The sequence below is a fragment of the Ctenocephalides felis genome, unplaced genomic scaffold, assembly GCF_003426905.1.
Source record: "Ctenocephalides felis isolate EL2017-DRISC unplaced genomic scaffold, ASM342690v1 CF-g0.4_SCAFFOLD_01886, whole genome shotgun sequence".
NCBI classification, from domain to species: Eukaryota; Metazoa; Arthropoda; class Insecta; order Siphonaptera; family Pulicidae; genus Ctenocephalides; species Ctenocephalides felis.
This window is the reverse complement of record NW_020538040.1, coordinates 183,094,556-183,113,405: the sequence shown is the minus strand read 5'-3', so window position 1 is coordinate 183,113,405 and position 18,850 is coordinate 183,094,556. Positions and strand designations below refer to the sequence as shown.

At 30.5% G+C, this 18,850-nt stretch overlaps 2 protein-coding genes across 8 annotated transcripts in view; one reads left to right on the top strand and one right to left on the bottom strand.

The window, feature by feature from the left end:
* Positions 1-18,850, bottom strand: part of LOC113378179 (plasma membrane calcium-transporting ATPase 1) — a 128,620-nt gene that overhangs the window by 29,167 nt on the left and 80,603 nt on the right. The gene's annotated exons all lie outside the window — the stretch shown is intronic.
* LOC113376349 (plasma membrane calcium-transporting ATPase 2-like) overlaps positions 16,293-18,850 on the top strand; it is a 44,061-nt gene continuing 41,503 nt past the window's right edge. The window contains exons 1-4 of the mRNA XM_026616254.1: positions 16,293-16,461; positions 17,514-17,705; positions 17,771-18,060; positions 18,138-18,359. Of these exons, the coding sequence (XP_026472039.1) occupies positions 16,305-16,461; positions 17,514-17,705; positions 17,771-18,060; positions 18,138-18,359 (861 nt within the window). The 5' untranslated portion in view covers positions 16,293-16,304. The remainder of the gene's footprint in view (positions 16,462-17,513; positions 17,706-17,770; positions 18,061-18,137; positions 18,360-18,850) is intronic.

The window sequence follows — 18,850 nt, the reverse complement described above, 5'->3', positions numbered from 1 at the left end:
AAAACGTTACATCGTTGTTATAAAAAAATACTTATGCGGATTTGTCTGTTTCAGCGATCTGCGGACCATGCAATATTTTTTTTATTTTTTTGCAAGTGAAATATTCAGTACTACAATGAAATCACAAAAAATATAGCACTTTTTTATCACAGCAGCATGTTCATATGAAAAACGGAAGTTTGAGAGAATCATAAGCATAACGTGTCGAGATAAAGTTTTGTTGTAATGCATTGTACGAAATGATTTCATTACAAGGCATAACTGTCGTTGTATTGAGAACTGTTGTGAATCGGTTGCAGATTTGTTTTTAGTTCAAGTTAATGGAATTAAAAATTATGTAGTATTTAAGGATGACATACACAAGAATCGAGTGACCGAGAGCTTAGAGACATATTGCTACTTATATTTCCAAGTGAAATCCATTATTACTAATGCTTGACAACAAGCTGCTCGAAGCGGGTCTCGAACCCGGGACCTCTTAATTAAATTCCGTCGCTCTTAACCGCTTACCTATGGGCGAGCCCTATATGTTTATATAATACACTTTTTTATTCAAAATATTTTTAGAAACTTTTATGTTAAATTCTTTTACGTTACAGTTACGTGAAATGAATTATTTACTCATTCTATTTAATTGAAAACTAAGTAAGTGTGGATTTTTGTCAGAAAATCAAATATATTTTTGTCATGGAACTAAATAACTTTATTTTGAAATGCATTGTCTATTTTGATTACTGACTTCTTGTCATCTTTCATAAAACTTCTGGTTTTTATTAGCAAAAAACTGAAACTGAAACAATTTAACACCATCATAATCATTGAATTGGAGTAGTTTCGTAAAAATCGGAACAAAAAGTAATCAGAAAGTGCAAGGTCAGGACTGTATGGTGGATATGGTCAAAGATATGTAAAGTCAATAAATGAAATGAATCATCATTTTCAACTGAATTGTTTAATTTTGATAGTTCTTTAATGTAGACATTAGAATTGATCTAAATGATCGTTCGGTTGCTAATAACAGTTCAAAGTGGACAATTCCTTTTTAATCAACTTCAACTAGATGACCAGAGCGTTCTTTATGTTGAGTGAAAAATAACCAGAACAAAATTTGGCAAACCAATTACGAAACTGCCGTTTTTTTTGTTTGCCATTTAAGATGCCATAACTTTTCACCCATAATGAACTAAAATTCATTTTCACCATCTAAGCTGAAAACTGCATTTACTTAGTTCCCAACCTACTATATTAGAAATAATTAGAACTCTATAAATTACAGAACTAAATTATGTATAGATAAATAAAAGAATGAAGCAAATTGTAGCTATTACTCCAATGAGCATTGACTATGGAATACATTTTTTTACATGAATGTCTGTAGACAGTTTTTTCAAAAAAAAGTGCTATACTTGAAATACAGCTTGAACTATAGTTCATAAATACTTCACTTGCAAAAATGTACAAAAATGTTTTCATGGGCGCCGAAACTAAACTAATCCGAATTAAGATATTTTTTATATCAACAATGTTATGAAACAATTTTTTTTAAAGACATTTTTAGCATGATGTTTTTCTCTACATTGCATTTAGCGCATTGGCTAAATCTCCAAATAATTGACTTGTTCCAAATAGTTAAATTGAGTAACATTTTAATAAAAGCCAATAGAAACAATTGAGACTTCCTTATGATAAAATAAAATACATAATTTTAGGGTGACAGTGAATTGTGAATTTTTGCCTGATGTTGAGGGATGTTGAGGCCATCGTACGTTGAATTTTTTAACTTATATTTATACGTGAATTTTTTATTTTGCTTGCTGAAATTTCATTTATAAAACGAGTCTTAAAATCATGCTTCAATCTTTTTTTATTCTGTGGTCAAGTTCCCATGACGTAGTGGACCTATCTTGATTTTAAACAATCGTAGTGTGATTTCTAAGTTGAAACGTGATGGATTTAAAATTCGTATTGTTCCATTTGCGTTAGTCACGTGGCAGTCAACGTGCTTAGGATCAAATAGTAAAATCATACGAATCCAAAATTAAATTGGTTTATTAATTATGTAACCAAATACTTCAAACGATATGATTCGTGAAACACAACGGCATGGGTAAAATATAATCTCAATTGTTGGATATTGTTCGGTCCCAAAATTGATATTATTCATATTAATTATAAATTGACATTATTCCAAAAACAGTTAAAATTAGATTTTGCATTTTATCCGCATACTGAAAATGACTCTCTAGAAAAAATCGTCACATTGTTGGTATAAATATATCTGAGCATATATTTCCAAAAAATATTGTCAATCGACCTATTGTTCTCAGAAATAATAACTTAACTCTCAGGGATTAATATTAGCCAGTCTACCTGAATTACCTGGTGGTAATTTTCTTTATAGTTGATTATTTGTGCGTCATCAGTACTTCAAAGTTCCATTCCCTTACCTGTATTATCATTTTTATTCGTCTTAAGTTAAAGATCACACCTGCTTACATTTTTGGCAGAAATAAATTTGTTACTGGTTCTTACTCTTGGTGAGTACATGAGCTTTTTTAATAGAAATAGTATTTTTCTTATAAGTGATAACTATTGGAAAAACATATTTGGCATTGATAGTGAAAATTGAATTAAGTGCAAAGTGTATTGATATGTGTGTGCGAATTGACAATTACTTATGTGCTAAAATACATAGATTTAGATATTGACGTCGAATACGACGATTTTAGACTAATTCTGGTGTTTATTTATAAAATGAGTATAGTATTGCAAAAATTATTGCTTACCTTTGATGCTTGTATTTTTATATAAATGGGCTAACGTGATTTATTTACGTACGAATTAATTAGTCATTTTTTAAATCTGAATGTATATTTCAAATTTGAATGCATGACATTATATAAACTCTTTTATAGTTTATTATCATATTATTAATTGTTTATTAACCAAAGATTTTTATACTGTAATCTCATAGTTTTCAAATATACGTTACATTACATTATGCTCAAAAATAAAACGTGTGTGTGTTAATAATACATACATTTTCTAATTTATGTTCATTTCAAAAATATTCAAAATTAAAATTTGCTGATTGAAACAGTTCAACTGAATATTTCAGTAGTTTCAGTAGTATATTTTTTAGTCCCAGCATTGTTTTTATTTTCAATTTATTAATTCTTACATTTACTTACTTTATTTATAATTTACTATTTTAATTCTACTTCATAGAACAATTTAACTTGATTCAAAGTATAATCGTGATCTTTAAGACTGCCTGCATTATAAATATTGTACTCATCCACTTTTTTTTACTTAGTTTTAGGTTGCATACCGCTGTACCTAAGATATGCATGAAACTGTAAAATATTTAAAAAAAGATTAAAATCAATTTTCATATTTTGACAGTGCAAAATAGCATTTTTGTCAAAAAGGATGCTCGTTTTTTCTACAATGAAATTTACTACTTAATATTTTTTACAATTTAAAATAATTATTGGTCATTCTTCTAATTGGCAAGAGTTGTGATAAATAATTTTCCATTAATGAAGTAGCTAGGGCAGTGGTCTCCAACCTTTACCACCCCCCCCCCTCCCGCTCCTTATTTTATCTAACAATCTGATTTTATAAATACTCAACTGATAACTGATGATATAATATATTTATCCGGCTACAAATTAATATAAATCATTATATCAAAATATACATAAAAATAATCATTTGTTCACTAATTACATCATTTCATAATTTTTGATATTGACCATCACCGTTTTTGGCCATCAAACTTTATTTTTAAATTTTGTTGTAAGAAAAAATATTTTTTCTTTTTGTTTTTACTTAGTTTTTTAAATTATTTTCCATTATTAACCAGGAGCAATTATTCAGTAGTTTTTTTTATAGCATTTTACAAAATAAGTTATTTGGTTGTACGCCTTTAAGGCAACAACCTCGCGCCCCACATGTTGAAAACCACGGAGTTAAGGGCATATCCACTAGCCCAATCCATTAATAGCCCCATACACGGCTTACATGTTTTATCACAGTTTTTTAAATGTTTATTTGGCTCAGCAAATTCATATGCGAATTTTAAGAGTAATAATATAAAGAAATAATAATTTTATTTGTCTAAAATTTGTTGATTCTGTTGGAAGCTTGAGCAATATTTCTTAGACGTGGATAGTGATTTTAATCATTTATTTACCGTTGGAAAGGCGTTTCTGGCACTGCAATTGATGTTATCAAGACAGAAAGTTCTTCAGTTGTAGTATGATGTTTGTATTGTTTGATAAAATTATTTGTCTAAAATTTGTTGATTATATTGAAACAATCTCTCCATTGCTAGTGTTTTTAATCGTTCCTTTACCGTTGCGTGTATTTCCTCACTAATTCAATTGAAATTCATCTCGTGCTGTCCAACTGGTCCCACGCATTCGTGAAGTCTCTACCTTTACGCATTACGTCACGGGCAGTGGCTGCCGATTTAAAAATACAACTGACATGTCGCTAGGCCGCATTCGCATTAGGCTACGGACACATTACTATGTCAGAGGACTACGGCTAGGGTCACATTACATTACTATGTCATAGGATTTTTAATAGCCTTTCTCGTCCCATATACACGTTTTCTCTTTTTTCATCATGATAATAAATAATAAATGGTAGTCTCCCGAAGGCAGGTCCATGGTGTGAGAGCCACCACAACAAATGATTTCTTTGCCCTTCATCCCATTACCACTATTCCCATTTTTTATATATATTTTTTATATGTATTTTCCTTTCCTTATGTTTCCATGCTTCTTGATCATGTGCTTCGGCTTTCAGTTCCCTGTATTTTCTCTTCTCGCGTAAGTCGTCAATCGTCTGCATTCTTTTTCTTCCCATTCCTTTTGTTCCTTCTATTTTACCCTCGACGACCTCGTGTAGGAGGTACTCTTTTTCCAAAAGAGGTCCGATTCAGTTTCCTTTCCTCTCGAGGTAGTTTTTATCAGCCTTTCTCAGAGTCCAGGTCTCCGATCCGTACAGAGCTGTGCTCCAGACGTGGGGAAAATACGAACCAAATGGTATACATAGCAAACTGACATAGTGGTCTTATTTAAAAATTTTGTTAGTTTTAGTAGGATTTTTATGACTGTATAACGTTAGGAAAGCCATAGTCACAATCTTGTCAGATGTTGAGCGTCATTGTCACAGTCTTGTCGCAGTTCAACCGCGTATCGCGCCTTCAAAAGTTCATTTTGAGGATGTTATCCTTATGTTTTTGGGACCTTATTTATTTATTGTTATTTGTAATTATTTCTATTAAAATCAATGAACTTATGTCAATTCTAGAGATTTCGATTGATGAAGGTGTTTGATGGAAGGTGTTTGATGGAATTTCGATGGCAGAAGGTGTTTGATGGAATTTCGATTATTTGTTTCCCTTTTTTTCACTTTCGGACAAAATGACTTAGTACTATTTCGCTAGCACTACAGCGTAGTTCATTCCAGACCAAGAAAAAAAAAGAAAAATCCATCGATGAGAAGAATGGGCTTGCATTTAATGCAAAACCCTCTTTTCTATTCTATGTGTGATTTGTTTCTTTTAGGCTCCTGCTTTATGTGCCGATGCCCTAAAGAGGACCAAACGATTTATTGGAGCACTGTCTCCTTAAAAATTTGTATCTCAGTACGTCCTTACCTTATATGTTATTTTATCCGTGCTATATGGGCAAAATATTTTTTAGTAGTTGCATTTATTCTTAATAAATATGTTACAATTTTTCGTTGATTTTGGTCAATGTTCTTCAGATGCTCCAGAAACATTTTTAACTTTAACCAAATTAACTATTATTATATATAACATATATATAATACATAACGTAATGGTTAAGCGCGCTACCTTGTAAGAACAGGGTTCCAAGTTCAAACTCCGTGGACAACCTGATATCGAGTAGTAACACTGTCCATTTTCCATTTTCAATTTACCATTTCCGGAATTATTAGAGAAGTGTTCAACAAATAAATATTCAATATTGGTAATTTCATTTCATGCAAAAAAAAAAATTTGTAGTTAAAGTGAAGTGCAGGGAAAGAGTTCAATGACACCAATAAAAATATTTAGGCCTCTTTTTTTACACATAACTTTATTATTAAATGCAAACTGAAATTTTATTTTCAAAAGTCCAATATTGTGCGTGTGCAAAAGTTGGAAACCGTGGAAAAAATTAATCAAGGATACCAGGACGTACTGCCGACAACGGCTTACTATTTTTCATTAGTCGCCCCAGTTCGATTTTGCATCGTGATCGCACTAAATACTTTCGACTTTAAATTAAATTCTCCTCCAAACTTATCCGATAAGTGACGTTTACTTTTTTACAAATTAGAACACGACCTTCTATCCATGCACAGTGCTTTGATTAATTGATAATTGATAGATAAATTAATTTAATTAATGTCCCGGCCATTCATAATTAATAAGGCTACGAGCAATTTGTATGAAATTAATTTTTATTGAACGTCATTGATGACACATTCGTAAACACTTATTGAATCACTTAAACAAATTATATTATCAGCTTAGAAATATTTATTTTGGATTGTGTTCTAAAAGTCGATCGTTTAAAGTTGCATTTTATCTTCATAGTAGTCGATTTTTTTATTTTTAAAAATGATCTAAATCTTAATTATGATCTAGTTGATCTAGTTGATGATATTCAACCATTCTTTTTGTTCTTATCTTAATTTTATTTATCAAATAATTCGATAGATGCGAGCATTTTTATATGAAAAATGCATACTTAGTGGTTTTTTATTATTTTTTATAAATACCCATATAATTATTAAAAAGGAAGCAAATAACAAGGAGAACATGTGGTTTCATTATAAAAATTGATTAAAGTTCTGAAAAATAGACCGCGCGCAATATATACGAGTATAGGTTTCATATAAATGTTTATTAAATATTAACGTTTATATAGAGCGCAATTCAATCAAAGTTTTGTATGGAAATAGCATGGAAAAATTTTCAAAAAATTTTAAAATGTTTTTTAGATGTAATTTAGCGAACAAATGAATGAATAAAACTCATTCATTTGTCGCTAAGTTATTCCTAAAACATTTTTTTTTTAATTTTCAAATTTTTTTCCATGCTCTTTCCATACAAACTTTGATTGAATTGCGCTCTATGTAAACGTTAATATTAAGAGCTAAAACTTTCAGAGAATTATTTTTTATCAATTTGGAACCATTTGAGAGCTCCTGGGAGCAAGAAAATTCGAAAATGACCATTTTAAGGACCGCCCTAATATATATATTTTATATATAATGAGTAATGGGTGTGCTGCCCTAAGGCAGGTCCGTGAGCTGAGTTAAAACTACAACTTGATTCAGGGAAGAATAGTGTAAGAGATTTCCCATTGCCATTTCACACCGCAGTGCCCGAGATGGGCTTATTTTCAATTGGAAACATATTTTGATCTATATTTTCAATTGAAAATGGACATCGCGCTGCCCGATGTCAGACTGCCAGAGTGGGGAATCGAACGCGCGACCCTGTCCATACAAAGTCAGATATTTAACCTATATCCTTTCTTTTATCGTTGGTCCACTGACGATGGCATAAGTTGTACGCCAAAAGGTTTGCTACAACAAAATCACACATATTTTTTTTTTAATATATCTACCGTCTATTAACGCCATTAATTAATTTTTTAGCAGGCTAACAATGTTGTCAATGTAATGGTTTTCATTTACTTGTTGTGCGTTTGATTCCAAAAACAAATATTGCGAAAACCTGGCGCGTTAAATGAAACAGTGTTAAGAGCATGACGTCAATACGAGAGTAATAGAACGATTTTCTGTACTATGTGTGTATTTTCGGTTTAAGGTTTTATTTTTTATTAACTTGAAATGCTGTTTATTGCTCTACAATTGGAAGGATTACCAATGGAAAAGGAAAAGAATTCGAATACTTTTTACCACATAGGTTTTGCTTTATTAGATCTCATATATTTTTCCATTTTTACTAAATTTTGGGTTGCCTTACTGTTACATGAGAAATTCTTATAGGTTACATACAGGTACATATAGGTGTGCAATCAAAAAAATTTTTTTTTTTTTTAATGTCTCATGGTGGGGGTAAATACACTTGGATGGTCTACTGTGCCTAAATTTCTTACTCTTTTTTTAAAAAAACTGATTCTTTAATTATGATAAACGTTTAAGATTTTTTCCCTTCCCGTAGGTTGAGTTATAGTAATCGTCCAAAAATTTAAATTATTTCTTTGCATATTCACGTTTCAGAGATTTTTGAACATTTTGGCATACTTCAGAAAAAATGGATATGTGTATATGTGTGTGTGTGTTTTGTGTGGATACAATTTTTAGTCCACGTTTTCGGGTGCACTGATTAATCGATTTGAATGATTCAAAAACATTCGATTCCTATTGATGGGAAGATATGCTGTTTAGTTTTTGGCAAAGACAGGTCCATTTTCGGATATACGAAACGGAGTGCATAAAATATAAATCGAGAATAAAAATGGGCAACATATTTTTTATAATTATTTGTTCCCCTCCAGGTCTAAAACAGTTATCAAATCATTAATATGTTGATTTGACGATTTTATAAAAAATGAAACTTCCTTCCTGTCGGCGTTGTCAGTAGAGCATGACAACAAAATTACTGAATAACCTAGATTTTTATAACAAATTAAGTTTCATCGAGAATAATTTGATATACTTTTCATATTTGTTATATTTTCTGGACAGATGATTTTGGTCATACATATTTATATCGGTTAGATGTTACAGAAATAATTGTTTTAAACTGCGGATTTGTAATCCGGAAATACTATAAATATTTCTAAAGAAAAATTTACAAGCATATTGGTACTGTGATCTGAAAATGGTTGCAATTGTGAGAAATGATTAATAACCCATTAAATAATTAATCTAATATTAAATAACTGATTTTTATTTGCTTCTGAATCGATGGCGCGATTTTTTTGAATATTAGAAAAACTAGCTGTAAGTGGAATTCTGTCTTAAGGCAATTAAGGCATCGTGCCTTAAGGCAAATTGCTGGAACTTCCCGTACCAAAAATTATTATTTTTTTAAAAACGATTAACATTTTTGAAAAAAATTTACTTTGAAAAAATAAGATTTTTGAGAAACTATAAATTGGACAAAAAATTACTTTTTTTTTGGAAAAAAAATTTTTTTTTTTTTAATTTTTTTTTTTTTTTTTTTTTTTGAAAAAAAAAATTTTTTCTTTATTTTGACATATTGTGGAAGATCTGAACTTTTTTTTCAAAGCAATCGTACTGCTTTAACTGCATAGGGACAAAATATAAAGCGCGTAAGCGCCGCGTCGCTGTCTAACGCATAAGCATTGGTACGGAACCCATAGGAATGTTAACAAAATGTATACTGATTGTTAAAATCTCTATAAAATATCTGATAATTTGATGTGCATATGTCTAATGATTATTTTTGACCACCAAATGGCTCATTTTTTTACTTTTTCCTCCATATCTCCGAAACCGCTAGACCTACCATCATGAAAATTTTATCGATTCTTCATCTTGTCAATACAAGTAAAATGTTTTTTGAATTATTCAAATCGAACGCTCCGTTCTCTTAAAAACTGAGTTACCGTTTTCGGCACTTTTTGCCCCGTATCTTCGGAACGGCTAGAGCTGCCTTCGCCAAAAACTAATCAGCACGTCTCCTTATCAATACGAATTGAATGTTTTTTGAATTATTCAAATCGGTTGATCCGTGTTCCCGAAATCGTCGACGAAAATTTGTATCCGCACATACATACACACACGTACATACATACATACATACATACATACATACATACATACATACATACACACACACACACACACACACACACACATACATCCATTTTTTCTAAGGTATGCCAAAATATTCAGAAACCTCTGAAACGTAAAGATATATAAAAATTTTCATTTTTGATTTTTTTGCGATTACTATAACTTACCCTACGGGAAGTTAATAATAGCAAGTAATAATAGTATTTTTTTCTTGGCTTCTATGTATAGAATAATAATTAATAGTATATATGTATTCTATTTATTAATGCTCTATTTAATGTATTTCCTACATCTTATTATATTTAAATTTTTAGATATTTCTGTTATTTTTATACTATACTATAAATCTCGAATTTATATACTATTTTATGTTCTAACAAATGTATTAGATTTTACAATCATTTTTTTATACACAGTGGTCTGGTGCTTCTTCCATTCTTATTTTAATAATTTTTTGATTAAGATAGTATTAAAAATTAATGTTGCTTATTCTTGACTGGATTTATAAATGTAGGCCTCTATCTATACATTAGTTATTATTTTTTGAGAAATTTGTATTGTATCTGTTTATGAGATAACGGTAACATTTTGTCCTAGATGACCAATAAATAACTTATAATTTTCTGAGAAAATAAACTAGTTATCTGTATAGTCTAATTTTTTTATAGTGAATTCCAAAAACACTTCATAGAATACTAGAACTTTGCTACGTATAGAAACTTAATTTCATATCAATTTATTTTTATATAGAAACTTATTTTACTCTTACTCAATTATATTACTGTACTTAAGTAGAAGTAATATTGAAAATCTTTTACTCAAAGCCATTTATAAATAAATATATTACATTTTTTATATCTACTAGTAAAATTATATGCTAAAAAATAAATATATATATGCTGATATTGAAATATGATGAATGTAATTGTATTTGTGAAATTAATATCAAACCAATTTCTGTCGTACATTTTTTTATTTATCAGATATATACTTTGAACTTCTCGGTTTTGACCTTACACATATATTATATATTGTATGAGGTCATGTGTTAAAAATAGTATATTTGCGTTTAAAAATTTATAAATGCAACCATAAATAACTTTTGCAGTATTTAGGAAAGTAATGTTACAGATTTACATTTACAATATTTTTTAAAATTTTACTACTTACCTACTTTTCTGATTTATTGATATTTTAGGCATGACATATATAATCAAAAAAATATCTTAGAACGAAATCAATCTCACAAAACTAATGTTCTTTTTTTCAATTAAAATGTTATAATTTTGTGATAACGATTTCGAGTTTCTATCATTTTTTTGAAGATTTTATCCTGCTAACGATAACACATATCTAGTATCGAAACATATAAATAAACTAGTGGTGGATGGCATTGTACCTTGAGGCAAGAACTAATCAGCACATCTCCCTATCAATAGGAATCGAAAGTTTTGTGAATGAAATCGTCGACGAAAAATTGCGGACACACCTACACACACACCTACACACACATACAAACATCATTTTTTTCTGAGGTATGCCAAAATGTTCAGAAACCTTTAAAACGTGAAGATACGCAAAAATTTTCATTTTTGGTTTTCGGCCCATTACTATAACTTACCCTACGGGAAGTATTTTATTCGACGTATTACTCTTTCATTTTTACAAATACAATAATTTTTATATTTTGCTTAAATAATTATTTGTTTCTTTTGCATTTTGAATCATATGCTAAAACTGTGCGATCCACCTGAGTTGTCTATAGGTATCTTTTCCAATGTGAAATCTTTTTTGGAATTTCGATATCGTTTTCATGTAAGGACACATTACAATAAGAAGTTCATTTGTATTCAATACATCAAATACTTCCAATAAATATTCTTAATATATTCACTACGAAGCAATACGAATTTATTCATCAAACGTAAGTGAGGCAAATCAATTAGTCAGCTCGTATTCAATTTGTATGGTTATATTATTTGACTAGCCCTTCAACGGACCAGAAGTTCTTAGACCTTTTTTTGAACAACTATCCTTTTTCTGATAAAATGTCAAATTACTGTTTGCTCGAATCAACTTCGAGTACCTCTCGTCGGAGGTAATGTGATTGAGTAAGAGCTACTCTTTTTGGCAGTAATTTGGTTTTCTTACTACTAACTCTGAACTATAGTTGCACAATTTATGGTGAAAATGGATATTACTACTAGGTAGTCGTTTGGCTGCCTTTTTTGGTTCCATCCACATTCTCATTTCTCTCCTAACTGTTTTTATTCGGTGCTATAACTAATGCAATGTTTATTGCATTTATAAAGTGTCATTTATACGACATATTGATCTGATTTGATGATTTGTAAATGACGCAAGTTCGTAAAGTTTCCCATGCTGTGTATTAAGAGAAGAGAAAACCATTTGAGCTCCGAGCTATGACTATGGCCTGTTAATAAACTGGTGACGATTCCCCTGCGTCGTAGAACTCCTATCTGGGAATCTTTCATTAGGCAGCACCATAAAATACTTTATGGATAAATAAGAAGTAATACGATTATCGTAACAATAAACCGAAGGCGATCTGATCAGGGCCGAACATTTTACAATGGTAATTGATTCCAAGAAATGGTAAAAAAAAATTAGGTTATAGGGCCATCTAGGGATTCTTAAATGGTGCGTCTACTTTAGGTCACTTTGACCAGAACCAAGTCTTGGAGTAAGTTAATGTAATCGCAAAAAAATCGAAAATTAACATTTTTATATATCTTCACGTTTTAGAGGTTTCTGAACATTTTGGCATACCTTATAAAAAATGATGTATGTGTATGTGTGCGGATACAAATTTTCATCGACGATTTCGGGAATGCGGATCAACCGATTTAAATAATTTATGAAACATTCAATTTCTATTAATAAGGAGACGTGCTGATTAGTTTTTGGCAAAGGCAGGTCTAGACGTTTTGAAGATACGACGCAAGAAGTGCCAAAAATTGTAATTAAACTTTTGAGAGAACGGATTTCAATAATTCAAATAATATTTTACTTATATTGACACAATGAAAAATTTATTAAACTTTTGGGAAGGCAGGTCTAGCTGTTTCGCAGATCGAGTGAAAAAAGTGAAAAAAAATGCAATTTGGGTGTCAAAAATGATCATTAGACATATGCACATCAAATTAACAATATAACCACAGTAAACAGTATAAACATAGTTAAACCGTTAAACTGGGACGCGGCGCTTACGCGCTTCGAGATTTCTTTTCTAAAACAGCCATGCAGCACGATTGATTAGAAAAAAAGTTCACAATTTTTAAAATATAAAAAGTTCAAATTTTTCAAAAAAGTTAATTTTTCAAAAATTTTATTTTTTCAAATTTTTCAAAAATTATAAAGGCTTTTTTAAAGATTTTAATTTTTGGTACGGGAAGTTGCAGCAGTTTGCCTTATGGCACGATGCCATGCATCACTAGTTTACTTTTTTATTTTTTTTGTAAAATATTAAAAACAAATGTTTGTATTAGAGCTTTTTCGCTTGATAGAGTTCTAGACGAGATCATTTTAAAAATACAATTTGTTTTAACATATATTTTGAAAGAGATTCTTTGCACTATTAGAAGGTCATTTATTTATTGTTCTTACTAATTGAATTTATATTTTTTACTTCTGGACACTTCTAGGAAGCAACACAACTTTGCTTTCCTCTATAAATATAAATTAGGATTATATTTTAAAGTGAAAACTGTTAACACTACTGCTTGATACCGAGGTAGACGAAATTACTTATAATATACTTATTGAGCTTGTCCTTGGCTTCGTGGTAAAAGCTTTGGTCTTGCAAACATAAGGTCCAGATTCTATCCCCATTTTGGACAACTTGATATCCAGATATCATCTTAAATCCGATTTTAAGTGGAAATAGCTTTTCGGGGCTTTGCTGCAATATCACATCACTATAAGAAATATTTTATAATATAATTGTATTATATTACTAGATTGCCTTCTAATAATTCTACTATATCTCAACAGCTCATAGAGCACTAAAAATAGTTCTGATAAAAAAAATAAAGTTTTTTGTGAGAGTAATATAATTCTTGATAAATACCTCGAAAAGTTGTTTCTGGGAATAACATAATTGCTGACATAGAGAAACAAGCATTGCTGACTAAGATTCAAAGACTTAGACCTTGACCCCAGGACCCCAAGTGCAAAACCTGTGTAAAATAACAATTAAGAATTTGTTCTGGTTTTTATATAAAATTTTATTTTATCTAGGGAAGTTAATATAAATAGATTTATATTGTTCCGTCGTTTTATAATACTTAATTTTGGCAATTTAACAAATAAACTTTTACGACATTTCATATATCTTTATTATGCATTACACAGTAGACTTTTAGTAATCCGCATTGAGTTACAAACAATTCGTAATGGCAAATTCTATAAATACAAACCCACGAAATCACTTCTTGGACTCTTGAATACAACAAAGTATTTTTAAAAGTACCATCTCATTCTCAACGCCAAACATATGCAATCCTTAGGAATTCTACCGGCCGTAAATTTTAATTCAATTAAACTTTACGGCCGGTTTATTTGCAAACATTGTTATAAACATTCACGTCATACAAATTGCTAAAACAAACACTATTTGGATACTGATAATTGACTTAATTTTATTACAAATATTTTTAGGCACAATTCTATACGGATCAATCATGTACTTTATTCGGAGCACCTTGGTGATGACCTTCCGAAATTGGTTTGGTTACGATATCTATACCGCGATTATTTTTATGATGAATAGATAAATAACATTTACTTATTGATAATAATTTATTATACTTACTAAACTTATCCATATCTTCTAAATCTTTGGTATATAGCAACATTCGTAAAATTGAAGAACGACATTTTTAACTTCCCGTAGGTGTGTGTGTGTGCGGATACACATTTTCGTCGACGATTTCGGGACACACGGATCAACCGTGTAAAAAAATCTTTTTTTTAAAAAAATTGCAAAATTTTTAAAAATTAAACTTAAGGCACGATGCCATACACCACTAGTTTTTCACAATTAACTCGTAGCTGGCCTGAGTAAGAACTTGTTCTAGCAACCGATGGTTTTGGGTTCAATATGCTCTCCCCCAGCATGATATCAAGCAGTAGTGATACTCACTTAAGATTATAGGTCTAAAATATGACATCAAGTGAAAATAGCTCTTAAGAGCTTTGCTTCAAAAATAACTCAGTCAAAAATACTAATCAAGTATATCAATCAACTAAGGACAATTACTCTAATATCTTATATATCTTTTGTTAATATACCTGAATATATTAACAAAACAATTGCTAAATATCTTCAATAGACAAATTGTAATTTATATAGATATAAAATTAAAAACGTTTGACCAATATTATCTCAATATAGTTATTGCTTTTTTGAGTTAACCAGCAGGAACATAATTAAATTATGAGATTATCTCATATTTCTAATATTTCAAATGGATTTATGAACATTTTATGTTTCTATATAGACTAATGTAGCATAAATATTATTGAAGCCACGTGCAGTTTTTAATTAAATTAACATTTTATTTTAAATTCCTCTATACTAATACAATTTATCTATATTTTGATCATTATATTTTTCAATTTAAAGAGTTTCAATCAACTTTATAGATCAATTCTATGTTCACCAATTGTAAGACATTTCTTCGGTCTTTCTGTAGTCCGTGTCTCCGATCCATACTGATTTATCCATAGTTTACTCATTTCTTATGCTCGTCAAGAATTGTTACTTATATCTTAATTTCTGGTTAAAAGATGGGCTAATCCGATCTCTTGTTGATTTAATAGTCGCATTCGTAATACTTCCTCATTTCTGATTTTACAGGTCAGTTTCAACATTTCCATTTTAAAACTGTTTAGATATCTTGTCAGTCTTCCTGGAGTCCTTGTCTTTGATCCATAGATTACTAATTTCTTTTTAACGTCCGCAATTGTTAGTTACTTGATACAAATTAGTTTTTGTGATGGGCCCAATCTAATCTTCTGTTGATTTTATAGTCGCATTCGCAGCCGACGTTGTGGATCAATTTCATCTTCTCTATTTAACAACTCTTCAGATATTTTATCACTCTTTCTGGAATCCTTGTTTATTATAGTTTGCTAATTTCTTTGTCACATCGGAAGAAAATTGTCAACTGTTAGTTATTTCTCCTGATTGTGCAAATGTTAAGTGGGTCAAATCCATTCTGCTCTTTGTTTTATAATCGTAATATTTTGTCAGCCTTTTTTCAAAATCTATACCAATATATCTCTAGATTAATTTGTGCTAAATGTCCACATTAAATCAAGACATCAGTGTTAGTTACTTCATATTCTAATAAACATCTATGTTTAATTGATACAATACTAATTAGTTTATGGCTTAGAATAATTGCTTTGATAATAATCGATCCTTTTCCCCTTTTCAGATCCCAAACTGAGCGATGGCCACCATAGATGGGCGACCAGCCCAATATGGGATCTCCTTGAAACATCTACGGGAGTTAATGGAACATCGCGGAAGAGAAGGTGTAAACAAGATTAACGAATTAGGGGGAGTGCAAGAGATATGTAAAAAATTGTATACATCACCTAGCGAAGGTAATTACTTTCAATTTAATCCGACATCATAAAGGAATAAAATTCCATTCCTCTATTGTCACTACGCAGACCCATTAGTTTTTGTTCACCAGCAGGTTTATTTACGGAGGAACAGGTATTAAAAATGAGCCTTTCAGAGAAGAAAAATGAGAATTTAACATATGCATTTTAAATTATGAGGATTTTCAGAGATTCTGATGTGTATAAATTCTTCTTACTAAGTTTTGGATGCGTGCCAACATATGAGGATTTTTATAATTTACTCGGAACGTTAAAATTCACTCTGAAACTTTGATTATATACATGGAAACGAAAAAGTCTTTGAGTTTTTATTATTCACTTGATTTAATGTTCGGTACCAGACTGAAATTTTGAATTATTTTGCGTAATAATAGAAATCTGAGTATTTTTTTTGTGGAGCTAGTAATAGGAAATTTTATCAGGATTAATGCTATATTTTTAATGCAAAATTATATGCTTACTCAAATGCTTTAAAACCTAGCTTAGAATATTGGATTAGTTTCAAGTTTACAATAAAATAAATTTTCAATAAATACTATGTTTCTCTAATACCTCATAATGTGGATTCCAGGAATTTGCATTACTAATGAGTGTACTTTATTAACTATTTATCAGATTTATCAGATAGAAATATTGTGAATCTAACAAATTTATCAAAGTCGAGTAATAATATTCAACTATACTTCAACATTTTTCAGATTCAACTTATCAAAATGCCACTGATAAACATTTTCTTCTCAACATTTGCTAGTTTTTACGTCATAAACGTGGATTTTATAAAAAAATGTCCTTCAATACAAAGAGCTGCTTTTGATAAATCCACTTATTCCATATATAATATTTTAGAATCAGTTAGATCATTTATAATGACTTATTCCAAATCTATTTATCACCATTTCCTATTAATTAAAATTATTTTTTCTTATGACTACTATTTGATATTGTCAAACCAAACCCTGCTGGATGACATAAATAATGGATCCTTATATAATTGATATTTCCATTTATGATTTAATAATTCTTTTATCTAGGCCTGAGTGGTTCACAAATAGACACAGATCATAGAAGAGAAACATTTGGATCCAACACGATACCACCTAAACCTTCAAAAACATTTCTTCAACTTGTTTGGGAAGCGTTGCACGATACGACGCTTATTATTCTCCAAATAGCTGCCATAGTATCTCTCGGTCTATCTTTCTATCAACCTGCCGACGATTCGGGTAATTTACTGTTTATTTCACCACATTACTATGTTTGGATGCTTGATTGACACCTTTTTTTCCAGCTGGGCCCATCGAGGACGACGAAGGACATTACGGATGGATCGAGGGCCTTGCTATTCTTGTTTCAGTCATAGTTGTAGTTATAGTAACAGCTTTTAATGATTATTCAAAAGAAAGACAATTTAGAGGATTGCAAAGTAAAATTGAAGGCGAGCATAAATTTTCAGTTATTAGACAAGGAGAAGTGAAACAGATATCGGTTGGTGATATTGTCGTCGGCGATATTTGTCAAATCAAATATGGAGATCTTTTACCAGCGGACGGTTTATTGATCCAGAGTAATGATCTGAAGGTAAATTATGAGAATATTTTTATAGAATTGTTGCTTCGTTAGTTCTTCATTTCTCATTGCACCATTTTCCCTCCTAGGTGGACGAATCCTCCCTGACGGGAGAGTCCGACCATGTGAAGAAAGGCGAGTCCTTCGACCCGATGGTCCTGTCGGGGACGCACGTCATGGAGGGCAGCGGCAAAATGCTGGTGACGGCCGTCGGCGTCAACTCGCAGGCCGGCATCATCTTCACACTGCTGGGTGCTGCAGTCGACCAACAGGAACAAGAGATCAAAAAGATGAAGAAAGGTATCAATATTGTAGGATCATTAGATTTCGTTCATAATCTCATCACCCGCCTCGACTACCGTAACTGCAAGTTTAATAATAATAAATTGTAGTAATAATAATAATAAACAATATGACTCAGTTGATTCGAAAACTTTCAGTTATGGTAGCTTATCACAAAGACACATACATAAAGTAATGTATGCACTATGATTTATGTCAGATTGCTGCATACAAATGTTAATTATTTCGAAATATCTTCTTGCTATGACTGTCTTTTTACCAAAATTTCAAGTGTTTCAGTTTATAATTGTTGAAGATGTATATGTTGATATCAATTATTACATAATGTATAATGCATATATTGGTAAAATACAATATATTTTACATAAAACACAAACTTGGTTGAAGCCGTAATGCTAAAATTTGATCATGAAAGAAAAATTCTATCACATTTTTTTAAATTATCAAATACAAAACAAGGAGCAGCGTTATTAATGATATACACGATTATTCTCCTGTC